The following is a 25,196-nucleotide window of genomic DNA, read 5'->3' as shown; positions in this document are numbered from 1 at the left end:
AATGTACATGATGTATTTAATGGCAATATGTTGCACACCAAGTACTAGTAATTCATGGGATGAAAAACGTTTAGACTTCAATTTGTTGATGAAAAAAGTCGGAAGTAAATATGTACTTATAAATAAAACCGTTGTTTTATTGTTAACTTATTTAAACTATAAAACTACCGAAATCACAGAGACGTTGTCTTATCGAGTACGAATTTCATGATGTCACCGACGCATCCGATTGTGAGTAATTTCGAACGATAAACTTATAAACTATTACTTTTATTCCGAATGTCATGTGATTCACTGCGCTCTATCTACTTATTTAACAACTATCTGTTTAAAATATCAAAAGTATTAAACTAACAAAACAAACAAACTTAATAATTAAAGATGTTATTCACAATTAAAGTGAATCATTGAGGTAATACTTCTTACAAAATATTGCAATATAAGACTTGAGTGCAGCAATTAGAATCAACAGAGAGTATAAATACGTCAAGTTATTGGTAGTATTGTCATTTCAAATTGCAAGAGTGGTTGTTGAATTCCTGAGTTGTTGTTTTGACTACAAAATACAAATATATAAACAAAACACAATAGACAGAAATAAAATGAACATAAATACATAACATCACGCATTTATCCCCGAAGGGGTACGCAGAGGCGCAACCAGGGCACCCACTTTTCGCCAAGTATGTTCCGTCCCATTATGTGATAGGGGGCGAGCCTATCGCCATATCGGGCACAAATTCCAGACTCCGGGCTGATACTGAGCAGAAAAAACCCAAATATCACTTTACCCGACCCGGGATTCGAACCCAGGACCTCAGAGCGCTATTGTACTGGGCATGCAATACAACTACGCCACCGAGGCAGTCATAAAATGAACACCGTGTACGAATAAGTACTTAAATAATTTAAATTTGTAATTGAATCAACGAAAATTACATCAATCATTCATCATTACTAGTAGCTTGTTTTCTATTGGGCACGAATGACATTATCAAATGTAATGCAATTTCACTAATACCATAAGCACTAAGTATCTCTTTCATTATGTCAGGACCCACATAATCAAATGCTCTAGTAAAGTCAGCAAACAATGCACAAACTGGAAATTTATTTAACTTAATGATAGTTTTATTAAGGAAATTATAATTTCCTAAATGTATAGATTTATGTTTCTTGAATCCTACGTATTTTTCTGTTAATAATTGGTGTTGTGATTTCGGGGATTATGCGCGTCATCTACTGTGGGTTAATTGTACTATGGCAACAACCTTTTCGTGAGTGCAAGCAGTTCTCAAAGTTTTGTTCCAATCGGATAAACGGTATAGCAGCGCATGAGACACGAACAGACATTATTTTTTATATAATATCGTGTAATTCAACCAACGATTTTTATTCTTCCATGAATTCATTTTTTGAAGATATAATTAAGTGGGTTAGTATAGTATAGATTTAAAATTAAGTGGGTTACAAATTGTTCCGCTAAAGGTGAATTTTATTTTCTGCGTTTTGTTGATTTGCATAAGTAATTAATTCAAATTCAAATTCAAATAATTTATTTGCTGAATACGGTACATGTACATTTATAGGTGTTATAAATTGAAAAGTCTCGCCATATTCTACCCTAACTGGGTGTGCAAATTTTTTTTTTTTTTTTTTTTTATCTTAAAATAATTATTTAATATAAGGACAGAAGTATTACGTAAGATGAGTTATTATACAATCACATTATATTTATTATATTACATTGACAAGATTAAATTTATTATGATTTGAAGAAATCATCAATCGAGTAAAAGCATTTATTAATAAGGAAATTTTTAAGTTTACTTTTAAACAAATTAATCTGTTCCACATCTTTAATAGTTGGACTAAGTTTATTATAGATTGCTGGCCCCATTCGATAGATACTCTTCTGCAGAAGCGCTGTGTTGCTCCTTCCTATAGATAAAGTATTAGCTTCCCTTGTTCGTAACCTTGTATCAGTTTTAATAGTAACAAATTTCTTCCGAGACCCTCCTGACTTCTATTACGAGGAAATAAATGTAATAGGACGTAAAAAAAACAGTTAATGAACGACGCTTTGTGACATAGGAAAGTTTCTCCAACTATTTTCTTTGAAGAACACACCTTAATTAAAAGTGCTTACCTATTAGGCAAAGGAAAAATACTATTCAGCCTTTTCATGCGGTCAGCTTAATTACAGCGGGCGTTTGCACAAAGGTTTCTGAACGCACCCTAGTCGCTCGTCGGCTGATTTCCCTAAGGCCCGCTAGAGGCGCTGGTGTGCGCTATATGGATTAAGGGGGCTGTTTGCATCGCGCCAAAATGAATTAGTGAAGACATTTGCGGTTTACATTACGCGGGAAATCTTGGCCATTTAATCGTGATGGTCGTGTGTCATTTAAATGTGTACGTTTGAAATAGCATCCTTAATGGAAGTTTTATGTTATTCGAGATTCGAAGGAAAAAATGGAAGCGGTGTTGGTTTTGTGAGTACTTTAATAACTTTAATGTTTACGGTTAGCTCCAGGAACATTCCGGAGTACTGTGCAAACGGAGATACGCGGTGTTTAAGTTTGTTAACGCTGGTCAGAGGTCTCAAGAGTCCGTAATAGTTTAAGACATGGCTGCTTCAAAACAACAAATTTTATTTTTTACGTTGGTGTCGGTAATTAATTACCTTCTTTTTATAAATTTGCGTATTTTGTATATCCCATTGCTGGACAAAAGGGTCTTCTTCATGGAAAGTGTACCTAATGAAGATTGAGCACTGTGATGGAAACTAACTGTACTTTAGCATCATTCGGGCAATTCGCATAATTATAGTTTATATAGAGAAGGAGCACAGAAAAATAAATTTTATGGATAATTAGTGTTACAAATATTAATATAGTTCGACGGTCGATCGATCACTTCGTAAAGAAATTGTCAATCGACTATCCCTGTCATTATTTAAACTATTATAAAATATATCTATGTCTTAAAATGATTACTTAGCATTTGGGTTATTCATTCATTTCATTAGCTTAGCAAATATGAAAATAAAAGTGAATTGCAATTTATTTTTACCATTATGTCGCGGACTAGTAACTCACTAGCAGCCTGATCTTCATCAACGAAAGTAACACACTGGGTGATCACATCTACATTCCGAGCTGCAAGTTTGCTATTCTGTTCAGATGCATTAACTCACGCGGTAAGTAGGCGTTGTTGGCAATTTTACTATATTTAGAACCACTGCTCCTTTTTGCACGTTCTTGCCCGCTTGCATTCTTTTGTCAATGTTTATCACCTCCATTATTGTATCAAAATTTAGCTATTATCCAATTCATTGTGAGTCAGTATTAAGCGGTATTCATTGAAGCATCACGGCCGACTACAATGAGTAACGATGTGATTCTTTAGATCACTGGTTTGATAGTAAAGTACTAAAATGTTTGCATGACTTCACCTATCAATGTAGGCAGATGATATTGATAGGGGTCGTAAGAGGCGCGGTGACCTCAACAACCCGCAAGAAAAGAACAATGAAATGCGAGGGTGCAACGAAAAATGTTTAAGATTGGGCATCTGCCTACCCTTCTTCCCTGAAAGCGTTAGCAGGTGCGCGAATAGTGTACCTACTTTTCAGCAAGTGTATTCTATCCCACGACGTGATAAGAGGCTAACGTATCGTCATGTCGTGCACAAATTCCAAACTCCGGGATGATAGCACGACAACCCGATGCCACTTTGCCTCACCCAGGATTCATACCCGAGACTTCTGACAGGTAGTCATACCGAACACGAAGTGGATATGCCACTGACGCAAAAAAATATTTGTGTACAAGAAACTTTTTAAATGTGATATTATTTTAAATGCCGTGTGTTTGTACGCACTATGTTAATATAGATAATGCAGATATTTTTTCAGCTTTAAAAAAATGAACAAACTCACAACAACTGACTCATTGTAACAAGACCAGTTGCAAACGAAAGTATATCATGTATGTACTTATCTATAAACGACTTTACTGATCTGAGTCATCAGAGAGTATAAATACGATTCAATCATTGGTGGCATGTTCATTTCAAATTTCGGGAGCGGCTGTCGCACTCCTGAACTGCAGAACGAAGAAGTTCCGATTTCCAGAACAAACAAGGTAAATATCCATTATTTGAATAATGTTGCGTCCGTGACTGCTTGATATAATACCACCTTTACATCTGAGAAATAGGTTGCAAGGAAAGTTAAGTTTTGTTTTCTATGTAGGGTCCCTCTGAACAAAGGTGTCTACTGACCGTGATGATCACAATATAACACAGAGAGACGCGGGGCGCACCGAGTGTACCCGCGTATCGGAGTTTATATATTGTTATTGTATTAAGCATAAATAATATTATGTATTCACATTGTACTCCTTCAATTGGAAGGTGCATCAAAACTCATTATACTACAATTGATAACTGTAATGCTTTGAATGTATTTAATACGGCACTGATGTGCTTATTCAATAAATAAATATTTAACACATTGTTATCGGTGATAAATTGTGCAAATAACTCCGTAGTTGGTCGGTCATGGAGGGGGGGAGGGGGGCGTCAATACGACTTTAACTTGAACTTCGTATTATATCCGCGGATGTTCCAATGTGGCAAACAAAAATTCAGCTACATATAACAGATAGTTTAGTGACAGGACATTATTTTCCGTTTCCAACATTTTCTACACGCTGCGTCTGTTGCAAGTTATCATCGCTTGTTTTACAATTCCTGCACCGGTGTCAAGAAACACGTTGTCAGTACATCACTTAATGGTTTTATTTGAATAGTGTTACAACATTCACCAAAAACAAAAACGTTCATAAATCTTTTTTTTAATATGAATCAATGTATATTATACGAAGATACGTAAGATAATGCATTGATACGTGCATTCTTGTTGAAACCTGCACATTTTAAAGGTCACTTATCAGTGTGTCACCGCTATCCTGAGACGTCGGACGAATCACTCAATTGCGTACGAGTAGGTACCAATGACTAAATATAAAGAGGACAGGCCTCAAAAGTTAGCTATATGAATAAGTTATATTTATGTTAGGGAAATCGACGCAGAATTGTCAATATATATGTCTATCTCTTTTACTCAAAGCTTATTTGGAACGCAACAAAAAAGACAAAAATAATTGCTTTCTTCGCATATGGCACTATTTCGTTTACTTCAACACACTGGGACCGCCTTGCGGCAGAAACGCCATTTTATGCTGGCCAGTCGGCAAGTACATGTAGTGTCAGACGATGTAAACAAATCTTCATAAATATTGAATTTAAAGTAATATAATCATATTCTCAATTGTTCAGTGTGTTTATTAGTGTATTTGTTAAGTTTCGAAAATGACTCAGTGTTGTGTGAAAGGATGCAAATCGAATTCACGCAAGAAAGACCCCGAAATATATTTTCATAGGTTAGTAACTGTTTTTACCGAAAATTAGCAAATATCTTTGTATAATTACTTTTTGGATGTGTTTTTATCAATTAAAATGATATGTGGATCTGGTTTGTTAAGCTTTGGACCCTTTTAGGCGTGATTTATACACATTAAAATCATTATGTTTGTTTACACACGAGCTTAGGGATGGGTGGGTGGATTTGTTTAGAAATTATTGATATCGATATTTTAACAGACGCCCGTTTATCAGTTACGGTTTTTGTCTTTGAAAGAATGTTAGAGCACACATCAATATTGTATTATTCAGAAGGACAAACTAAGTGAAATTAGAATATTTTTTAAGATAACCAAAAAATTTAAAAACCAAGGCAAAATGAATTGAGAATATTGAGCGACGTGATTGGAATCCTACACCAAATACATATTTCTTTACATTTTGAGAAGATATGCATAAACCACACGTTTAATTAACGCGAGTAAAGATAACTGTTTTCCAACAATATTCGCGATAAGTAAAATAGTAATGATTATTATACTTCACCTAATAAGTAGTAATATTACTTTAATATATTGCTATGAATAAAATTAGAATTGTTACATAAAAGAATAGATAAACATAAAAGAAACAACATAAAGATGAAATGTAAGATATATTTTTACAATTGGCGGTCTTATGTTTCGAGCAACCTTTGCATGCACGGAAATAGATACATAATCATATTGTTGTTATTGCAAATAATTATTATAATTGATTATCTTAACCACCATTTTTACGGTCATTGATTTTAGTTTGCTGAACCATAGTTATGTTTCTCGATCAAAGAGCATAATAATAAAATAAAATAAAACCAACCAAATAATTGCTGGCTACGCTATCTTATTCCATTTATCATGTATTAAATAAATATCTTAATCTGTAACTTAAATTTTTAGCAAGGAATAGTGCAACATACAAATATAGATCAAACACAACTGGATGTTTGTCACAACAGGTACTGCTTTGTTTAACAATTGTTACTTATAAATCAGTTTCAGTTTGTTTGTTTACATTATGATTTGTTATATTTATATTATGGTAGTTCCTAACCCCTTTTGTATTTGATCTTTTTGGAGCTTGTTTGTCTCTCTTAATTCTTCGATGTCGATACAAAATTTTCGGTACTAGCATATCACTATTGTAAGGGGCGGAGTCGGCACCATTTTGTTCATGAAATGTGCCGCATGTCACGTGACCATATTACCCATCCTCTATACTTCTTTTATCATTGCTTATATACTACATATATACTACATAATAAGGTTATTTTTCCGTCACACGCGTAGCTGTCAATGTTTGCCGGCAAACATTCAGCTACCTCACGGGTTAAACTGTAAATCGTGCGATATTAGACACGTCACGTAGTATAAGTTCAAATTCTTAGTGCTTGATTAAAATTAGACGCTTACTTAGCTTTAGAATCTCTACATGTTTTTTTATTTGTTGCAATGCCCGATACAATTACTCCGCTCCGGAGTATGCCGACATGGTTTTTATTTATGGAGAATGTCGCGGAAATGCCGCTTTAGCATTATGAACGTAGAGATATATAGGAACACCCGTGTTTGTCCTACCAACTATAGCTCCATTGTACAAGTATTTCAGAGGATACGAGAAAATAAACCTCACTTAGATAAAGCTCCTCCAGTTGATACTTCGGACTGAGATCAACAAATTTTGAATTATCTTACACATAATCCAAATTTACGTGTGCGTTACACAGTTCGAAACTATTCTAAAAACTCGAAAATATCGTAAAAATTACAAAAAAAAAGTGATTGTGATGTTGTATTCATTGAAAAACAATTCGGTATCATTGGCGCAAGCAGATGAAATCGTAAATTTTCAGCGGTCTGCTGCCGCTCCTATCACAGGTTAATGACCCGGTGTTTACAAATAGTCTTTTATTTCGTGCTATTTAGTTTGTATGACTTTTTTATTTTTTAGGTTATCACAAAATACCTGTATGAACTGGCTGACAAGTGGCCCATGTCCTTCCTAGTGTCTTAAACTATCCCCATGCCCAATTTCATCAAAATTCGTTGGGTCGTTTTTGAGTCTATCGCGTTCAGTCAGGCAGACAGATGTGGCTGGAGTCTTTTTTTAATTTTTTAATAGGAACAATTCCGTCATACATAGTTGTTGCATAACTTTAACCGTTTACGAAGCGCACGCAACGGAATTTCTCAAGAGACAAATTTTCCCCGTTTTTGATTTTTTTTCATTACTGCTCCGTTCCTATTGGTCATAGCGTGATGTTATATGGCCTATAAGCCCTTCTCGATAAATGGGCTATCCATCACAGAAAAAAAACAATTAGAACGATTAGTTCCTAAGATTAGCGCGGTTATATTAATGTAAAAACATCTGAATTTCAATATAGAAGATGGCTGGAAGCTTGCACATTACTGGGATCCAGTATCGGAACCCAAATGACCGACTGCCAGACTTCAAGACACTGAAAGGTCATTCTGCGTAGATCGGACCACCAACAGCAAAAAAAATAAAAGTTGTATAATTGTAAAATGTTGGTAGATATTGTAACTTTGACTTTGCGGATGACCAACACCTCAGTCCGTCCCGTAATCACGAAGGCTGCAAAATCTTCGAAACATTGGGAGAAAATGAACACATAAAAACTGATATAGAATCCGAAAAATAGTTTAATTTTAATGTCTAACATTCGCGTAAATATAAGAAATCATTATATTTCTTGTCTATTTATGTATTTGCTCAAATGTTTCTTGGAGTATCACGTCTAAACCACTTATTGGGTTCAAAGTCTAATTTCTGGAAATTATTAAGCTTTATTATCTGTAATATGTACTATATAGAGCAATTCGTGGATAGATGGACACACGGAGGAGACGGCCCCTAACGTCAATCGGGGTTAACTTGAAGATTATGTAAAAAAAAAACATCAAAATCGTTACAGTCGTTTTGGAGTCCATAGAGAACATACACCCACGCATTTTTTTATAATATATAGATAGATAATTAGAAAGACAAACAGTTCAATGCACTTCTCTCCTTTGTTTCAAATATGTGTTCTACTTTTATTTGTGTCAAAAGATTTTTAATTAGTAGAAATTGATGAGCTTTAGTGCTATGCTTAAGGTGATTTGAGCATTTGGATAGGATGGATAGTAAGAAACCGACAAAGAGGATATATAAGGCGAATGTGGATGGAAGAGTCGGTAGGGATCGACCGCACCGATCCTTCGAATGTCAGATATTTGACATTTTTAGTAAAGGCCAGGTCAAAAGTACCCTTAACCGGCAGGAATGCATGAAAGATTGATGAAGGTAGAGGACGCGAAAGAAATATTCCAGAATCGTGCAAAGTGGCAATCCATAGTCTCTGCCTACCTCTATGGGATAAAGGCGTGATACTATGTATGTATGTGATAAAAAATAAACTGAAAAACTTTCCTCTCGAAGGATCCAAAAATGTTGTGTGATATTATAGTGGGTCATAGCTGTACTACAATCATAATAAAACAACAAGAAACAAACAGACATCGCGTCTTTATTCCCGCAGGAGTAAGCAGAGTTGTTACTAGGGTACCTCGAATCTTGAATATTTATTAATTTTTCCTCTAAATATTTAACAGTTACCGAATCATGATGGATAAATGGGAAGCAGCCGATCGTCCCAACTATATGACCAATGTAAACATGAAGTATCCATATTCGGAACTGCCGTACTATGGCGACTACTATCTGTTGAGAATACCCATTGCCAGCCAGGTCGTGGAACACGTGGATTACTGGGGAGAGGGATGGATCAAGACCGATTTAGGAATTAGCGGTTTCCCGAAGTGCTACAATGTGAACTGCCAATACCAATGTGTCAGTAACGGTCCCGACAAAGGCTGTAAGATTCCCAACAGGATACCCGTGTTCGATGAGAACTCATGCGACACATCAAACTACATCAAAAACCACTCCATCAAGTTGGTCACTCTGATGGGAGCGCCCATCATTGAAGCCTGCGCTAGAGATATAGCTCGCATCGTGGACCCTGCAGTCGGCAGCGTTGTCGTCTTCGGGTTTGAATTTTGGATCAATTTACCAGATATTCAACGGCTAAGATCAGAGTTGAGTGAAATATCTATGTTTTATTGCCCGAAATATGAATTGCCAGACTATTTGAAAGGCTTGACGCTATTCGATACACATATAGCTTTTCTGAATGCTACAGAAATAGAGAACCAGCTTTATAACGCACTCATCGTTTGGAATATCGACACGGCGATTGAAATTACTCAGTCTTTGAATGAAAGCGGTGGTGGTTCAGTTATAACTAATCTTGTTGACAAGCTGCTCGAGCAAGATATTGAAAGTACAATGTCATTCGTTTACAAACTTTGGTTATCTGGTGAAACAGAAATCGTCAAAAAATACTTCCCTGTTGCTTTCAAATTGATCTGTAATGAAGATAAGATTGAGATTGTGAGTAATTATTTCGGTAACACGAAGTTAAAATTGGATACAAATACTGATGAGTGGAATAATAGACTGGCATGGGGCGACAAGAGCGGCAATACTGGCAAAACATACAGTTGGACAATGGTTCCGATCTGGAAGGACAATAAAATAATCTTCCAAATGAAAAACAATGAGTACGATATGCTTCTGAGGCTTGATATTCATGATAACTACAATGGAGATAGGAAAGGCTGGGGCTCTAAAAACGTAGATGAGGTCAGGTACAACTGGAAGCTGTACCCGAGGAAGTTGCAGGATGACGTGGTGTTCTTTATAGTGAACTGTCAATATGATGAGGCTCTGAAACTAGATCCTACCGAGGACAGGAATCGTGGTCGACAGCTTTGGGGCCATAACGGGATGTATCTCGACAAACCTGAATACTTTGGGTGGCTTGTGCGGTCTAATTAAGTACGCAGATGAGATGAAAAATAGAATTAAAAAAATAAAAGGTTCAAATTCTTTGGTATGTATTTGCAAGAATTCAATAAAAAAAGGTATTTATAAATTCGTTTTCGCACATTTTACTATATATATTTAATAGAACAAATGAATGCTGATTTAAGCTGAGGAAAGTTGTATTGAAGTGATAACCGCATAATGTTAACATCAAAAGACAAAAAAAGGTTTTTAATTAATGTTGAAATAAATTCTCTTATTTTTATTTAAATTCTAATATTTATAAATTGAGTATTGTTGTTGATTAAAGTCTTACATGACGTGCTAAAGCGTTAAGATAACTACACGATATTTACATTAACTCACATATTAAATTATGAACAAAACATTGTACTTTCAATAAACCCTGAAAATATCTATTATTTATATTTGTGTTCGCCCAAGGATTGTCGAAATTTGTCCATAATCATTATTAAAATTTTAGTATAATAATTCGGTGCATAACTACTTCTTAAATAAATTTATAAAAACGTATGGCATCCAAAATTTTGCAGAAAAAGATCCAAAACCGTTCACTGATCCATAAGTTATAAAGCGTTATAATTTAGTGCAAAGGGTATCTGTCAAACAGCAGAAAAGAGCTACATTAGAAAATTGTGACGTCATCGACGATAAGGATGCGTGCATAGGAAAGAGATAGATAGAGCGAATCCTCAATACGTCTTCACTTATACTCGCAACAATATTTCAAATATGATGCCTTTTTTCAATTGATTATGTTCCTGATTTTATAGGAGACGTAATAATATGTGAATATGCATTTTGAATTTTTTTTTGTACATACAAATAACAATAAATTACGATATGTACATACTTACTTTCAATATATAAAACAAACCAAAGAAAATATTTAACGATTTTATTATAAGTATAAATAAAGTTATTTGGTTTTGTAATATATATAATTAAACACAATACAAAAATATTCTTTCTCATCCGATTTGATTTTAAGGAGTTCGCGGCTGCCTTCAAGTTTGTGGTCATAAAACAATATTTTTAATATCTTAGTATGTTAAAGCTAATCAACATAAACATAATTACAAAAATCCAATTGATATGATAAGTTTTACTGGGCATCTCCAAATCCCATGGTACCATACTGATGAAATTAAAATGGAGCTGAACTGCAGTGATATGTGATCGTCCGAAAAAACTGTCATATAATGCAGACCAGGTGGCAAGCAAAATATCGCAGAGCAAATATCAAAACACGACTAGATAACCTTCTTCACTAGAGGTCGGCAAATAATAATCATGAGCAATGTAATCTGCTTTTCCATTCGTGTTTACATAGCTTATCTGGCTGTTTGAATTAAGTACCGGTTCCAAAAATATATTTAATATGTAATGTATATAAACAAAATATGTATAACGCAATTTATAACTACTACTAAAGAACTATTATTATTTCTTATTACTAATACAATTATTTGATACTGTGGCAAAATCTCTATTAAGATATTCGATTTTGGTTTTAGATCAATATTGTTTCGTTAATTTCATAATGAACAATCATTAAAATTATTGATTCTGCGCATCGCCCCCGAAAGTACTTACACAACATTTTAATTTGCAATCAACACTAGAAATTAGACAATTTAATAAGGAATATTTTCGTAGTTTAAATTTTTAAAAGAGATATAAATTTATTTTGTACAGAAAAAGTATCTCCTTGCATATTTTCAGCTGTAACATGCGCGTCACTAACTATGAAATGATTTGCTCAAGGCCGTTTGTTTGTGAAAGAGGTTTAATATTTCGCGTGTTTTTCGATTATTACGCGTTTAACAAAATCTCCAATTCATAAGAAGCGGACCATTGAGGTAAAAGTAGTGAATAAATAATTTAAGTAAACAATAATTTAAGTTATCAAGAAGTATAAATTCAGTTAATTATTGGTAGTAAGGTCAATGTAAATTACCGGCGCGGCGGTCGAACGTCTGAGCTCTAGAACGGAGGGTCGCCGTGCAATCTGTAAGTAAGTACTTAAATAATAATTTTGCCATAATCTAGCTCTTACATAACAATATCTCAATTACACCCAAGGCGTAGTTTGCATAGATAGTTAAATTTTTTAATGTGGAGCAAATCAGATAGTCTTGTCTACAATATGGTTAAATATTTTCTCCATTCTCTGCATGTGTTTATAGTTTATACTTCTGTTCTGTTGTATGATACTCTTAATATCGTATACATAATATTATGTAGGTACACTGTAGTCTGTACAACCTTCAACTGCATTTATTACTCAAATTACTTTCAAATTCAAATTCAAAGTTTATTGCACTCCACAATCACTTTATACATAAGATGTTACATTTTAATACACGTGACATAATCGTGGACCCTGTCGGGCACGGCAGGGTGCACTTTAATGCACGTTTATCACTGTTGTGCTTATTCAATAAGTAAATAAATCATCAATCATATTGGTATTCGAATATGGTTGTACTTATGACAGCTCCAGCAGTGGCTTGCCTACAGTTTTGGGTGTGGGCAAGCCAAAGCAAAACAAAAGAAGATCGCGTCTGCGTTTCATACAAAATGTGTGAGACAATAAACTGACATCACTGCCCGACTCGGGATTCAAACCCGGGCTTTAGAGCGACGGTTGTACAGCGCAAGCAATACAACTATACCACCAACGCAACTTACATAAATATTAGGCACTTTCATTTGAAGACAGTTTTGACCCATCGTGACCTCTGAAGGATGATCTGTGGTGCTAAATTTAAAAATCCTATACAAATTATCAACTTATCTATATCTAAACTATTACTTATATCGCGATCTCAATCGCCTCGAACGCCGCCATCGAAACAATATCATTTTTGTATATAGGTCGGTTACCTACCACAGGTGCGTACAATATACATATTCATATATTGCACGTGGATAACACACGTCAGTCGTCATCGCAACACATATTAAATTACTTACCTATATCAATTATCAACCAATCTTAGAAAAAATAACAATACAACGACTGTCGAGTGGCGACGCGAAATGTTTTGTTTTGAAATTTCGTCACATATCTACCTACTGTACCTACTTAATCGCTGAAATAACAAGGTTACATTTCGCTGTTTACCGAAATTATTACGTTTATATGTTTTTGTAAATTGGAATATCTCTTACATACAGCGCCGATTAAATCATTATCCTAAACCAGAAGTATCCCAAACACTTGTCTCGTTCGAGAAAAATGTGCAAAGCCAATGATACAACTTAGGTAATGTTTGTTCGTATGGAAGTATCCATCACGCCAATTAGTTTTGGATACTAGACTAAATACCTTATAAGGTTTTTCACCTCAGGAGTACATTTCGCGCCTCTCGCCAGCTTGTTGAATGTTGTTGTTTTTCATCATAACCTAACAAATTTACTTCCTTCTCGGCTATCAAACTTTCACACACTTGAAACTATTATAAGGTATCACTTCACTCATCTTTATATTAAAATGTTTTAAATAATTCAAAAACACGTAATGAACACAAAAACTTTAAAAAATGTATCGCCGGCATAATCAAAACAAACAACTAGTGTTGCCAGTTACTAATCGCAAATTATACTCACAATTTCTACTAAAATTATACGAAAGGTTTAATTAAAATACATATAATACATAAAAATAATAATTATTATGTAAATAGAATTAAGTATGTTTATTCTGAAATCATTAAATATACATGAAAAATAAAAGATTAAGTATCCAAATAAGGAATATTATTTAGAATAAATGTTTAATATTAGTAGAAGTGCAAACACTTGGCAACACTGTTTATAAAACATGGCTTTATTTCTAGTACTGATTTCTATAGAAACTTACTACAGCTATACGTGTGTGGTAGGATTTTATCCGTATTCAATCTATAAGTGTGAAAGAGAAAAACTACCGAGGCCAAAAGCCTCATGGAAGCCCACGCGAGATAGAGTGATGGCATATATTTTGTGCGCGTGTTATATATTAAAAATGAAATGCGTGCATACTGATACAGTTTAGATGTAGTATGTGTTAAGGTGTATTAGTGTGTGTGTAGGTGCGCTCGAGGCGAATCGGCTCGGTGCACCGACACATAGCGCGGGAATTTTTATCTTTACTGTAGAGACCGTAAATTTATGATTATTGTTCCATATTCCGTTTTGTGCAAATAATTTTAGGGCAAGCCAGGCTTTTGGGCTTCTATGGAAGAACCGCCACTGATAACACCTATATGTGACGAAAATATTCCTCTCAAAAAAATATATTATATAAAAAAGACACCAGCCACGTCTGTCTGCCTGACTGAACGCGATAGACTCAAAAACTACCCAAATAGTGATGGCGGTGCAGTTGTAATATGTGAAGGTAGAAGTTTAGTTGGTAGTTGGTGCCCAGTATGATGGCTCGCCTACATACAGTGTCATAAATATGTTTACGGCGAATATAAAACCAGTAAAATTAACTTGTTTAATATGTTTAATATTATTTTTTTTATATTAAAACTTCTAACGCATTTTAACACGACTAGAGTTACTACCCCTACCTCCTAAATAAAAGCGGAAGTTAAATTTATTAAATACTATATTTTGCACGTGGCTCCGCCCGCATATGTTTTTCAGGGAAGACCACCAGAAGTCCCACTTTCTATTTTACCCGGACAAAAATTATAAATTAATGAATTTTCAAAATCAGTTCAGCAGCTCCAGAGAATAGTTCCTACACCCAAACTCACACACGTCTTTTTTCAATATTCGTATAAAATATGGTTTTTAGAATTATGGCCAACACGCCACCAATATTACTTTGATTCATAGTGGTTTCTGAACTCGCTTTTATTTTTTGTTAAAATAAGCAAAATAAAACCTAATTTAACCCAAAAGAAATTAATAATTCTCAATCTAAATGATGTTGAGGAGTTCCTACTGGATCTTTGAAGTTCAAGATCAAACAATAATATTCCTAATATGATATCATGTTAAAATTATACTGAATCCAACAAGACATTTAATTTGAGGAGTTCTCCTTTGCATCTTCGAAGCGAAAAGTGCAATGAAATAAATGGAACCATTCCGAAGCTATACGGAGTCAAATAAAATATTAAGTCGTAGTAAGTAACGTTCTCTTGTCGAATTCGGTTAAGGAATAGTTAACTGATTTTCTTCATTTATGTAATAGTTATTGATGAGGTTAAGTGCTATCAATAAAAGATAACATAATTGATCTTAATAATTCAGAAAAATATAATTTGATCGTTTTTGCATGAAATGTTATTACAGCTTATATATTATAAAACTAGCTTTTCCCGCGGCTCCGCTCGCGTTATAAAGTTTTTCAGGCTAAAGTTTTTCGTTATGAAAGTAGTAGTTTCCCGGGACCCTATGTTCTTCCCGGGGTCTCAAACTGTCTCCATACCAAATTTTATCTTAATACGTTGGGTAGTTTTTGAGTTCCACACGTTCAGGCAGACAGATGCAGCGGGGGACTTTGTTTTATAATATATTTTTTAGAACTTTTTAAGAGGAACAATCCCGTGATACATCATTGTTGCATAACTTTAACCGTTTACGCAGCGCACGCAACGGAAGCTCTCAAAACTAATAAATTGTCCCCGTTTTTGCAACATGTTTCATTACTGCTCCGCTCCTATTGGTCATAGCGTGATGATATATAACTAAGAGCACTCCACAAACAAAGGACTATTCAACACAAAAATATTTTTTCAGTTCGAATCGGTAGTTCCTGAGATTAGCCATTACTGCTCCGCTCCTATTGGGTATAGCGTGATGATATATAGCCTATAGCACTCCACGAACAAAGGGCTATCCAACGCAAAAATATTTTTTCAGTTTGGACCGGTAGTTCCTGAGATTAGCCATTACTGCTCCGCTCCTATTAGGTATAGCGTGATGATATATAGCCCATAGTACTCCACGAACAAAGGGCTATCCAGCGCAAAAAGAATTTTTCAGTTTGGACCGGTAGTTCCTGAGATTAGCCATTACTGCTCCGCTCCTTATTAGATATAGCGTGATGATATATAGCCTATAGTACTCCACGAACAAAGGGCTATCCAACGCAAAAAGAATTTTTCAGTTTGGACCGGTAGTTCCTGAGATCAGCCATTACTGCTCCGCTCCTATTGGGTATAGCGTGATGATATATAGCCTATAGCACTCCACGAACAAAGGGCTATCCAACGCAAAAAGATTTTTTCAATTTGGACCGGTAGTTCCTGAGATCAGCCATTACTGATCCGCTCCTATTGGGTATAGCGTGATGATATATAGCCTATAGCACTCCACGAACAAAGGGCTATCCAACGCAAATAGAATTTTTCAGTTTGGACCGGTAGTTCCTGAGATTAGCGCGTTCAAACAAACAAACAAACTCATCAGCTTTATATAATAGTATAGATTATAATCTTAAACTTAATTTAAGATATGACTGTAGAATATTTTCCATTCCGTGTTAGTCGTCCGAAAAATTAAAGCTGCAGTATCTACCTACATTTTACAATTAATAAAAAAGAAAATTATAATTGTAAAGTGACGATTTTACTTTTCGGACGACCAGGACCTCAGTCTGCCCCGTGACCGTGACGGCTGAAAGAGTACTTCGGGAGTAAATTAAAATATAAAAAACCACGATAAAATCCGATAATTAGTTTTATATCGATATCTAACATTCTCGTAAACATAAGAATATTTTCTTCTGAAAATCTCAAACTATTATGTGCTTACCATTGCGGCGGATCATAGCCGTACTAGAATCATAAATGTGTAACTAATATTCCAAACTGTATCTACCACAACAAATACAATTTTGAATTTAAATTTGGACTGGTTTATTATTTATTATTTGCAGATTACTCAATAGTTGAGGAATCATGGCAGATAAGTGGACTGGGGCCGATCGTCCTAACTATATAGACAATGAAGATTTGCTGTACCCATACTCAGAAATGCCCTACGTCGGCCAATACGAGCTGTTAAGACTTCCCATTGATACCGAGCTCGTGGATCACGTGGACTACTGGGGAGTGGGCAGGTTCGAGACTAGCGCGGGAATCACCGGCTTCCGCGAGTGTTATAATGTCAATAGCGAATACCAACTGGTCCATGACGGCCCCGATAAAGATTGTAAGATCCCCAACAGGATACCAGTGATAGATGAGGACACGTGCGACACTTCCAAATATATAAAAAGCCAGTCCGTTAAGTTAGTCACTTTTCAGAGTGACGATTTCCATGCGCAACGCTCTATCACCGAATCCTGCGCTAGAGATATAGCTCGCATCGTGAACTCTAAAGTCGGCAGCGTCGTCGTGTTTGGATTTAAAATTGATTCTGCAGATATTCGAAGGCTAAATAACGAGTTGAACGATATAAATATATTCTACTACCCAGGATATAATTTGCCAGACTATTTTCGTGGCTTAACGTTATATGATACAAATTTAGTGTTCATAAATAGTGAAGAAATAGAGGAACGGCTGTACAACGCTCTCACCAGTTGGGACATCGACACCGCGGTAACAATTACTCAATCATTGAATAAATACGGTGGCAATTTCATCATAGCTAAGACAGTTGACAAGCTACTCGATCAAGGCATACACAGTACAATGACATTCGCTTACAAACTTTGGGATTCTGGCAATAAGGATATTGTCAAGAGATACTTCCCTGATATCTTTCAATTGATCTTCAATGAAGATCAGATCGTGATCATGAGTAATTATCACGATAATATGAAGTTGAAATTGGATGTCAATACTGACAAGTGGCGTAACAGGTTGGCGTGGGGCGACGGCAGCGGCGACAGCAGTACCAGATTCAGTTGGTCGATGGTCCCAATTTGGAAGGACAATAAAGTACTCTTCCAAATAAAAAACTACGAGTATGATATGCTCCTGAGACTTGACATTAATCCTAACTCCAAAGGAGATAGGAAAGGCTGGGGCTCACAAAACTTGGACGAGATCAGATACAACTGGAAGTTGCTGCCGATGAACCATAAAGATAATTTAGTGTTCTTTATAGTGAACTTTCAATATAATCAGGCTTTGAAACTGGATGATAATGTAGATAAGTACGGAGATCGACAGTTGTGGGGCAATTTGGGGCCCTATGTCTACCGACCTGAATACTTTGGGTTCATTTTGCGGTCTTATTATATTGGCTAGGTAAAAAAGTGTTTAGATGTGATTTTCAAGAATGTTGAAATAATATAAGAACTGCACAATGTCAATATTAATATACATATATTTTTTATCTGATGATCTACTAACAAAAAAGGGTTTCTAATAAATTTTATAATAATTCTCTTATTTTTATTTTTAACTACTATTTATTACTTTCCTGACGATGGTTCTAATTCGATCAAAATAAATTAAACAGGAGTTCATTATATATAATATCCCAGCTTTTGTTCGCAGCTTCGCCCGCGTGAATGAGTTTTCCGGGATAAAAGTCCCGCTATATATTTTCTCGGGATAAAAAGTAGCGTATAACCTTCACAGGATCAATCATCTCCATGCGAAATTTCATAAAAATCCGTGCAGTAGATTTTCAGAATATCACTATTTTGGTGGTTTCCACATAAAAGGTAGATAGATATATTATGCTGACGCAGACTTTTATTTAAGACTATTTAAAACAAACAATCCTACGGTACATCATCTTTGTCTAACTCCAACGGTTTGGGCAGCGTACGCCAAGATAGCATTTTTTTCTGACTTACTTGATATGTATCGTTATATTATGACCAAATTACACAGTCATTATAAATTGTAGCCTTTGTGTTATTCTGATGTATAACCATATTATTGTAAAATTTCATCCAAATCAGTTCAGTAGTTTTTTCGTGAAAGAAGAACAAACATACATACATCCATCTTCACAAACTTTCGCATTTATAATTTAATTCGGAAGTAGGATTAGTAAGATATATGTAACAACGAATTGCTGTGCGTTATTCTCTGTAAAACTCGAAAATGGCTGGACTAATTTGCATAATTTTTGTTTGGTTTTGTTGGCTATAGATCTGAATTGGTTTAAAGCAAAATAAAACTTGAGAAAATCCACCAGAATAGAGCAAAATATCGAAGTATTAAAAACTAGTAATTTTAGAGAAATAGTCACTTTGAATTATGAACCGATTTTGAAAAATCTTTTTGCGATATATTTCATTTAGCTTACAATTGATAGAAATTTAATTTCATTGTTGTGAGATCTGGACTTTGAAAATGCAGCAGCGAATTCCTTAAAATTAAATAGGATGAGAATAGTTATTTGTGTATTGGATTCACCTAGATCTGTATTTAAACTAATGAAGAAGCAAAAAATAAACCTTTTTAACAAAAAAATAAAACCGCTTCAAAGTTTAAAAATAATTTAACTTGATAATATGCGGCTTTATATATTTTTTTTGGAGTCGGTTCCTAATCAATAATTGTCGTAAAAACGACGTGATTTAAAAAAAAAAACACACACACACACACACATACACATCATGCCAACCCCGAAGGGGTAGGTAGAGGTGCTACCACATCACCAACTTTTCGTTATGTTTGTTACGTTCCATGATGTGATGTCTCTATACCGGGTACCAATTCCAAACTCCAGGCTGATACTGAGCAAATTATAATTTCACTTTGACGACCTGGGATTCCAACCCGAGACCTCAGAGCGGTGGTGCCACGCATGCAATTTAACTATGCCGCCGAGGCAGTCAAAACTTAATTCTATTTGTGATTATTTATAAATTAATTTTATTTAAAAAAGCGGCGATAGCCTAGTTGGTTGTGGAACGGACTGCCGAGACGAATGTCCGCAGGTTCAAATCCCAAGGGCACACACCTCTGACTTTTCTAAAAATCATGTGTGTATTCTTTGTGAATTTATCGTTCGCTTTAGCGGTGAAGGAAAACATCGTGAGAAAACCTGCACATCTGAGAAGTTCTCTATAGAAATTTCGAAGGTGTGTGAAGTCTACCAATCCGCACTAGGCCAGCGTGGTGGACTAAGGCCTAATCCCTCTCAGTAGTAGAGGAGGCCCGTGCTCGGCAGTGGGCAAGTATGTAATACAGGGCTGATATTAATATTTTAATTTTATTTGAAAACCTGACGAAATTCAAATTGTACACGAAATTCCCAGTACTATTGATCTCAATGAATCGTAATCGAAAGGTTGATTAGGATTGTTAATGGCTCATTAAAATATATAATCTAACAAACTGCAGGTGAAACGAAGTTATACTCCTTAGTATTTGTATAACTAGTCGCAGCGTATGGATGTGGCCTATGGTACTACAACCTTTTCAGAATCCGGCTTGTTCGGAAGGCTGGAAGTCATCTAGCCTACCATCGAGACGATTCGTGATAACTCTTTAGAACAGCTTGTAAAAATGGCTCAAGAGTGCGATGGGTCTGTAATTCTTGGGTTATCGCCTTTTTTGAAGAATAGTACTACCACATTCCTGTTCCATGCCTTGGGCGTTACACCCACGAGCAGAACGAAGTTGAAGAGCTTCTGAAAGACTGCAAGTATCCCGGCACCGCCTTTGTTCAGGAGCTCGGCAGTAATTCCGTCCTCGCCCGCCGCCTTGATATTTCTAAGCTGTCTAAGAGCCATCCTAATCTCACAGAGACTGATTCGGGATGTCTTCGCTGTAGTTTCGGAAATAAATATCATTGGGTTCAATTTAAACATAGGATTTTACAAATCCAAAATATCGATCAACCACTTTACTACTACTACTAGTGATTGACTGACTCCCTTCACATTTTCAACACGCTGCGTATGACGAAACCTTTAGGCAGTTAAATTTACAAAATATGAGTGGAGTTGAAAACCGAGGTTCGGTCAACCTTTAAGATCCATTCAGAGCACATTACGCAGCGGAATTAAGAGGTATTGTTAATTTATTCGGAGGTCGCTGCGGTCGGCGGCGGTCGTGCTCGGTCTTGTGAGAGGTCGGGGAGCGGGTGATTTCCCCCGGGCACGTCGGGACCGCAACTTGCTTACCGCGATCGGTTCTCCTATCCTTGCATAGAGCTAACAATTAAATAACTAGAATTGTATTGGTAATATGCATACTGTTCCGGAAAGCAATTATTACCCAAACGGACCCACCAGAAACTTGCTAGTTATATATAGTTATATCGCCATTGTGTGCAGTCTCAATGCCTTTGTCTATACATAAGAAGGTTTAGGCCTTTTTCCAACACTTTGGCCTAGGAAAGCTCGATATACGGCAGATATCACATTTTATTTAAATTCAAAAATCATAATATGGAAATAATTCGGGTATGCAAATTTCCCGATAATGTTTCTTGCGAGCGCTAAAAACAATAAACACGTGTCATCCAAAAGCGTTTGCACTTTGATGAACAATTTGCGGTGGTGCCTCTACATTTACCAATAACGCGATTGAAGCGAATATTTTACTTTGGGACTTAATATTTTAAGAGACAATAGAGGTGTATCGTATTTGTAAGTCTGTCCCTGAGGGGTCAATCACGCGGCAGGAGCGTGGCGTCTTGTAGGTGGCGCGGTGCAGTAAATCACTAATGAACGCGCGGAGCCGCACTGTGGGACACCGCTATACTGTTGGACGTATAGTAGAAGTACTGAATGTCTTATAGCCTGAAACTGAAATGCATTTTGGAAACAGGACAACATTCGTTTTCGGTTTTATATATTTTATTATATCCCCATCTAATTTTACTTTTGTTTGATGGTGTAATTAGTTTGGCTAGACCATTATGTACTTCTTCTCATTCTGCTTTTAAAGAAAAGTTATACTAACGTCTGCCAAATTTATCAGAGCACTTACAAGCTAGCTACAGGTTTTAGACTATCAGTTTTGGTGCTCGTACGAGTACAATGTATGTAGTAGGTTTTTTTATTTATTTTCAATTTATATGTCATTTTACTCATCCTAATGTAATAATATACGCGAAGTTAAAGATATGTTGTGTATGGAACCTTTGGCAAGTTAATTTAAGTAAACTTGTATATTTCGTAATTATAGGCAATTATAAGCTTTTTTTTCATTAATCAGGTAAAATAACCAGTAATTTTTCACCTCTACATTGGTAATTGATAGATCTATTAATCAAAAAATATTTTAATTTCAATACGTTGTTACGTTCTCAAGTTGTCACAAGATAGGTCTATATAGGAGAGATCATATCACGCTCTTTCTATGGTGGCGTCCCAAAGTGCGCCGCGATCACAAATACATACAGCTTCTGCGGTCCTGGTAATAGAACCGGAAATGTACAGTTTGTACTACGATTGGAGGGATAGTATATTTAGTTACATAAAACAGAAGAGTGTAAGATGTGAATGCAATGAGTGTCATTAGTGGTAGCAAAGAGTGAAATTTTCTGAAAGGGAATCTGACGAGAACCCGACACAACATATAGGTACTAATATGCACAAAAGCGGTCTGCAAATCGTTTTAATGATAGCTAGATTCTACATAAGGGGAAGACGGCAAGAAACGGGTTCTATGGACCCTTCACCACAGGTGACTGGTGGTAAGATTTTGTATCCGCTCGGATACCTACTGATAGCGAGGTGTAAAACTCGGCGTATTCGCCCACGTAAATATGTCATGTTCCGGGATCAGCCTGTATATATGTGGTTCCAACAGGCCGGCATAATAGTGTCGACTGGCAAGGGGTAATATTCTATTGTCAGTCGACATTCTATCTGGAGTTTGGTTCCCACTTTCACTTATTAGGTGGAGTGAGGTCATTTTCCTTTGTCTATAATACACTCAAAGAATGTTTAAGTGAGATAGGTTATAAACAATTTGTTTTTTAAAGTTAATTAATGCTTATAAATTAGTATATCCCACTGATTGTATTATACAGCTGCGGTAGCTAATGGCCTTAGATGTTAAAAAGCGACCTAAAATAAATAAATAATAAAAGCTATCGGGTTTGTCAGGAGTTTATTGTTAACTACAACTCTTACTCCATAACTGAAAAACAATCTCTAATAGGAAGCTGCCTGCCATTCCAGAACATCATAGTCTAGGTACTTTTTATCCGGGACGCGCTGCATGGGAAGCTGCGACCAGAAATTGGTGAAATACATTTTAAATTCTTTCTAAGCGCTGTTGCTATTTTAAACGGATTGCATTTATTATCAATAATGCTTTACGCTTGGCGTAAACCCAATTTTTTTTGCGGAATGTATAGTAATTCACATGTCTAAAAATATTCAAACACGTATTTTGAATGAAAGCCAATATGGGACGAGTTTTATGGGAAGAATTCCGCCGTCCTGTCGCCACGACAACATCGTGACGTTAACGTGTCTTCGACGTCACCTCGCGATTCACCAACATGAAAAATCATAAGCCACAGTAACAATGGCGTCCTCGAAAACTCTTATGAATTCCACATAAGATTTAAATTGCCTTGTTTCAAGTAATTTTTTTACAAAAAGTCAGTTCAGAACCGTCTTTACGATTTACTTTATTGGACCCGCCTTAATGCGTTTCAGAGAAGACAAATGAGATGGGAATCTAAATTTTCAAAAGATTTGCGAGATCTTTTTTTCAATTAAATAGGATTACCAAAATGATAAATGTAGGCGTAAATGTGGTCAGGGGTTTTGTAATTTTAGATAATGTCGGGTCTAAGACGAAGAATTTGCTTTTGGAAATTATTAGTATCGATATGGCTTTTTTATACATGCACAGCAAAGTGACTCGACTGGACCTGTTGGTAAGCAGAGTGGGATTCAATAGAATGTCGACTAATAAGAGGTTATTATCCCTCGGCAGTCGACACAATTACGTAGGCGTGTTGGAACACGAACAGAACACGACATACCTGGGCCACTTTGGCACATTTTATCACCTTGTGTACGGTAGTCGTTATCCATATAGAATGCAGGGGTAGCCTGTACACACATTTGTCTACAGACAGTGCGAGCTACCTCGAATCTGATATACCGCTATTGAACAGGACACGGGCGTCAAATGACAACCACATTACAACTTTGTTTCGTGTTGTTCGCCAGTGAGTTTCTCGAAGACCCAATAATCTACTCCTTGTGGGTCAAGGTTATGTGAGTGTTAAGTATATTTCGTACTAGGCTATGCCGGCGGCTCTCTCCGCTTACTACCGAAATAAAAGTGTTCAAATAAACTTGAACATGGGGCAGTGAAGGTTTCTATATATGCCTTAAGTATGAGTTTAGTAGGAATTTTTGTACTATGTCTGTTTATAGGATAGGGTAGTAGGAAGCAGGATAAACATACCTTCATCAGCAAAGATAATAAACAACATCGTCTTGCCTCCTTCGGCTTATTTAATAGGGAATGACACTTTTTGCTGTTGTTAGCTATTACTTCCAAAATCAGAGGGTTCATTTGATGATTAGTGGTCACCGTCGGACCTGTGCTGCCAGTTATATACCACGGCCACAACTAAGGATCCGAATACCGCGAAATGCTGTTTTAAATCTAGTTAGAAGACTGATAAGACATAGACTAATGGAATACCTCGGAAGGAAGAACATTCAAGAGAACGCTGATGCGTGGTAAAAACGGTCTTTGGAAAACTACTGGAAATAGTTGAATCTATACAGAATGTATGAATAGCTGGTGAATTAAGCCAATGTAACTACTGGACAGAATAAGACTTAACATCTCATGTCTCAGGATGGCGAGCGCAGTGGATTACCGAACAATACTTTGTAATTTAAGGTGTTGGATGGTGTTTCTACTGTTTATGGGTGGTCGTATCGCTTATCATCAGGCGAACGG

At 35.9% G+C, this 25,196-nt stretch overlaps 2 protein-coding genes across 5 annotated transcripts in view; both read left to right on the top strand.

The window, feature by feature from the left end:
* LOC115446737 (microvitellogenin-like) overlaps positions 1–18,724 on the top strand; it is a 45,645-nt gene extending 26,921 nt beyond the window's left edge. The window contains exons 1-3 of one of the 2 annotated variants that reach the window (XM_030173516.2): positions 3,959–4,145; positions 9,084–10,425; positions 17,265–18,724. In XM_030173516.2, the coding sequence (XP_030029376.1) occupies positions 9,094–10,371 (1,278 nt within the window). In that variant the 5' untranslated portion in view covers positions 3,959–4,145; positions 9,084–9,093 and the 3' untranslated portion in view covers positions 10,372–10,425; positions 17,265–18,724. Of the gene's footprint in view, positions 1–3,958; positions 4,146–9,083; positions 10,426–17,264 lie in introns of those variants that run through there. The other variant, XM_037441911.1, reaches the window with a different exon arrangement.
* Positions 1–25,196, top strand: part of LOC115446736 (microvitellogenin-like) — a 59,992-nt gene that overhangs the window by 27,008 nt on the left and 7,788 nt on the right. Inside the window, exon 2 of one of the 3 annotated variants that reach the window (XM_037441909.1) lies at positions 17,267–18,731. The exons of 1 other annotated variant lie outside the window; for it this stretch is intronic. In XM_037441909.1, the coding sequence (XP_037297806.1) occupies positions 17,289–18,587 (1,299 nt within the window). In that variant the 5' untranslated portion in view covers positions 17,267–17,288 and the 3' untranslated portion in view covers positions 18,588–18,731. Of the gene's footprint in view, positions 1–12,378; positions 12,398–17,266; positions 18,732–25,196 lie in introns of those variants that run through there. One more of the 3 variants, XM_030173512.2, reaches the window with a different exon arrangement.

The sequence above is a fragment of the Manduca sexta genome, chromosome 23, assembly GCF_014839805.1.
Source record: "Manduca sexta isolate Smith_Timp_Sample1 chromosome 23, JHU_Msex_v1.0, whole genome shotgun sequence".
NCBI classification, from domain to species: Eukaryota; Metazoa; Arthropoda; class Insecta; order Lepidoptera; family Sphingidae; genus Manduca; species Manduca sexta.
Note: the sequence above shows the minus strand (reverse complement) of the source record. Positions and strands in the feature narration are given on the sequence as shown.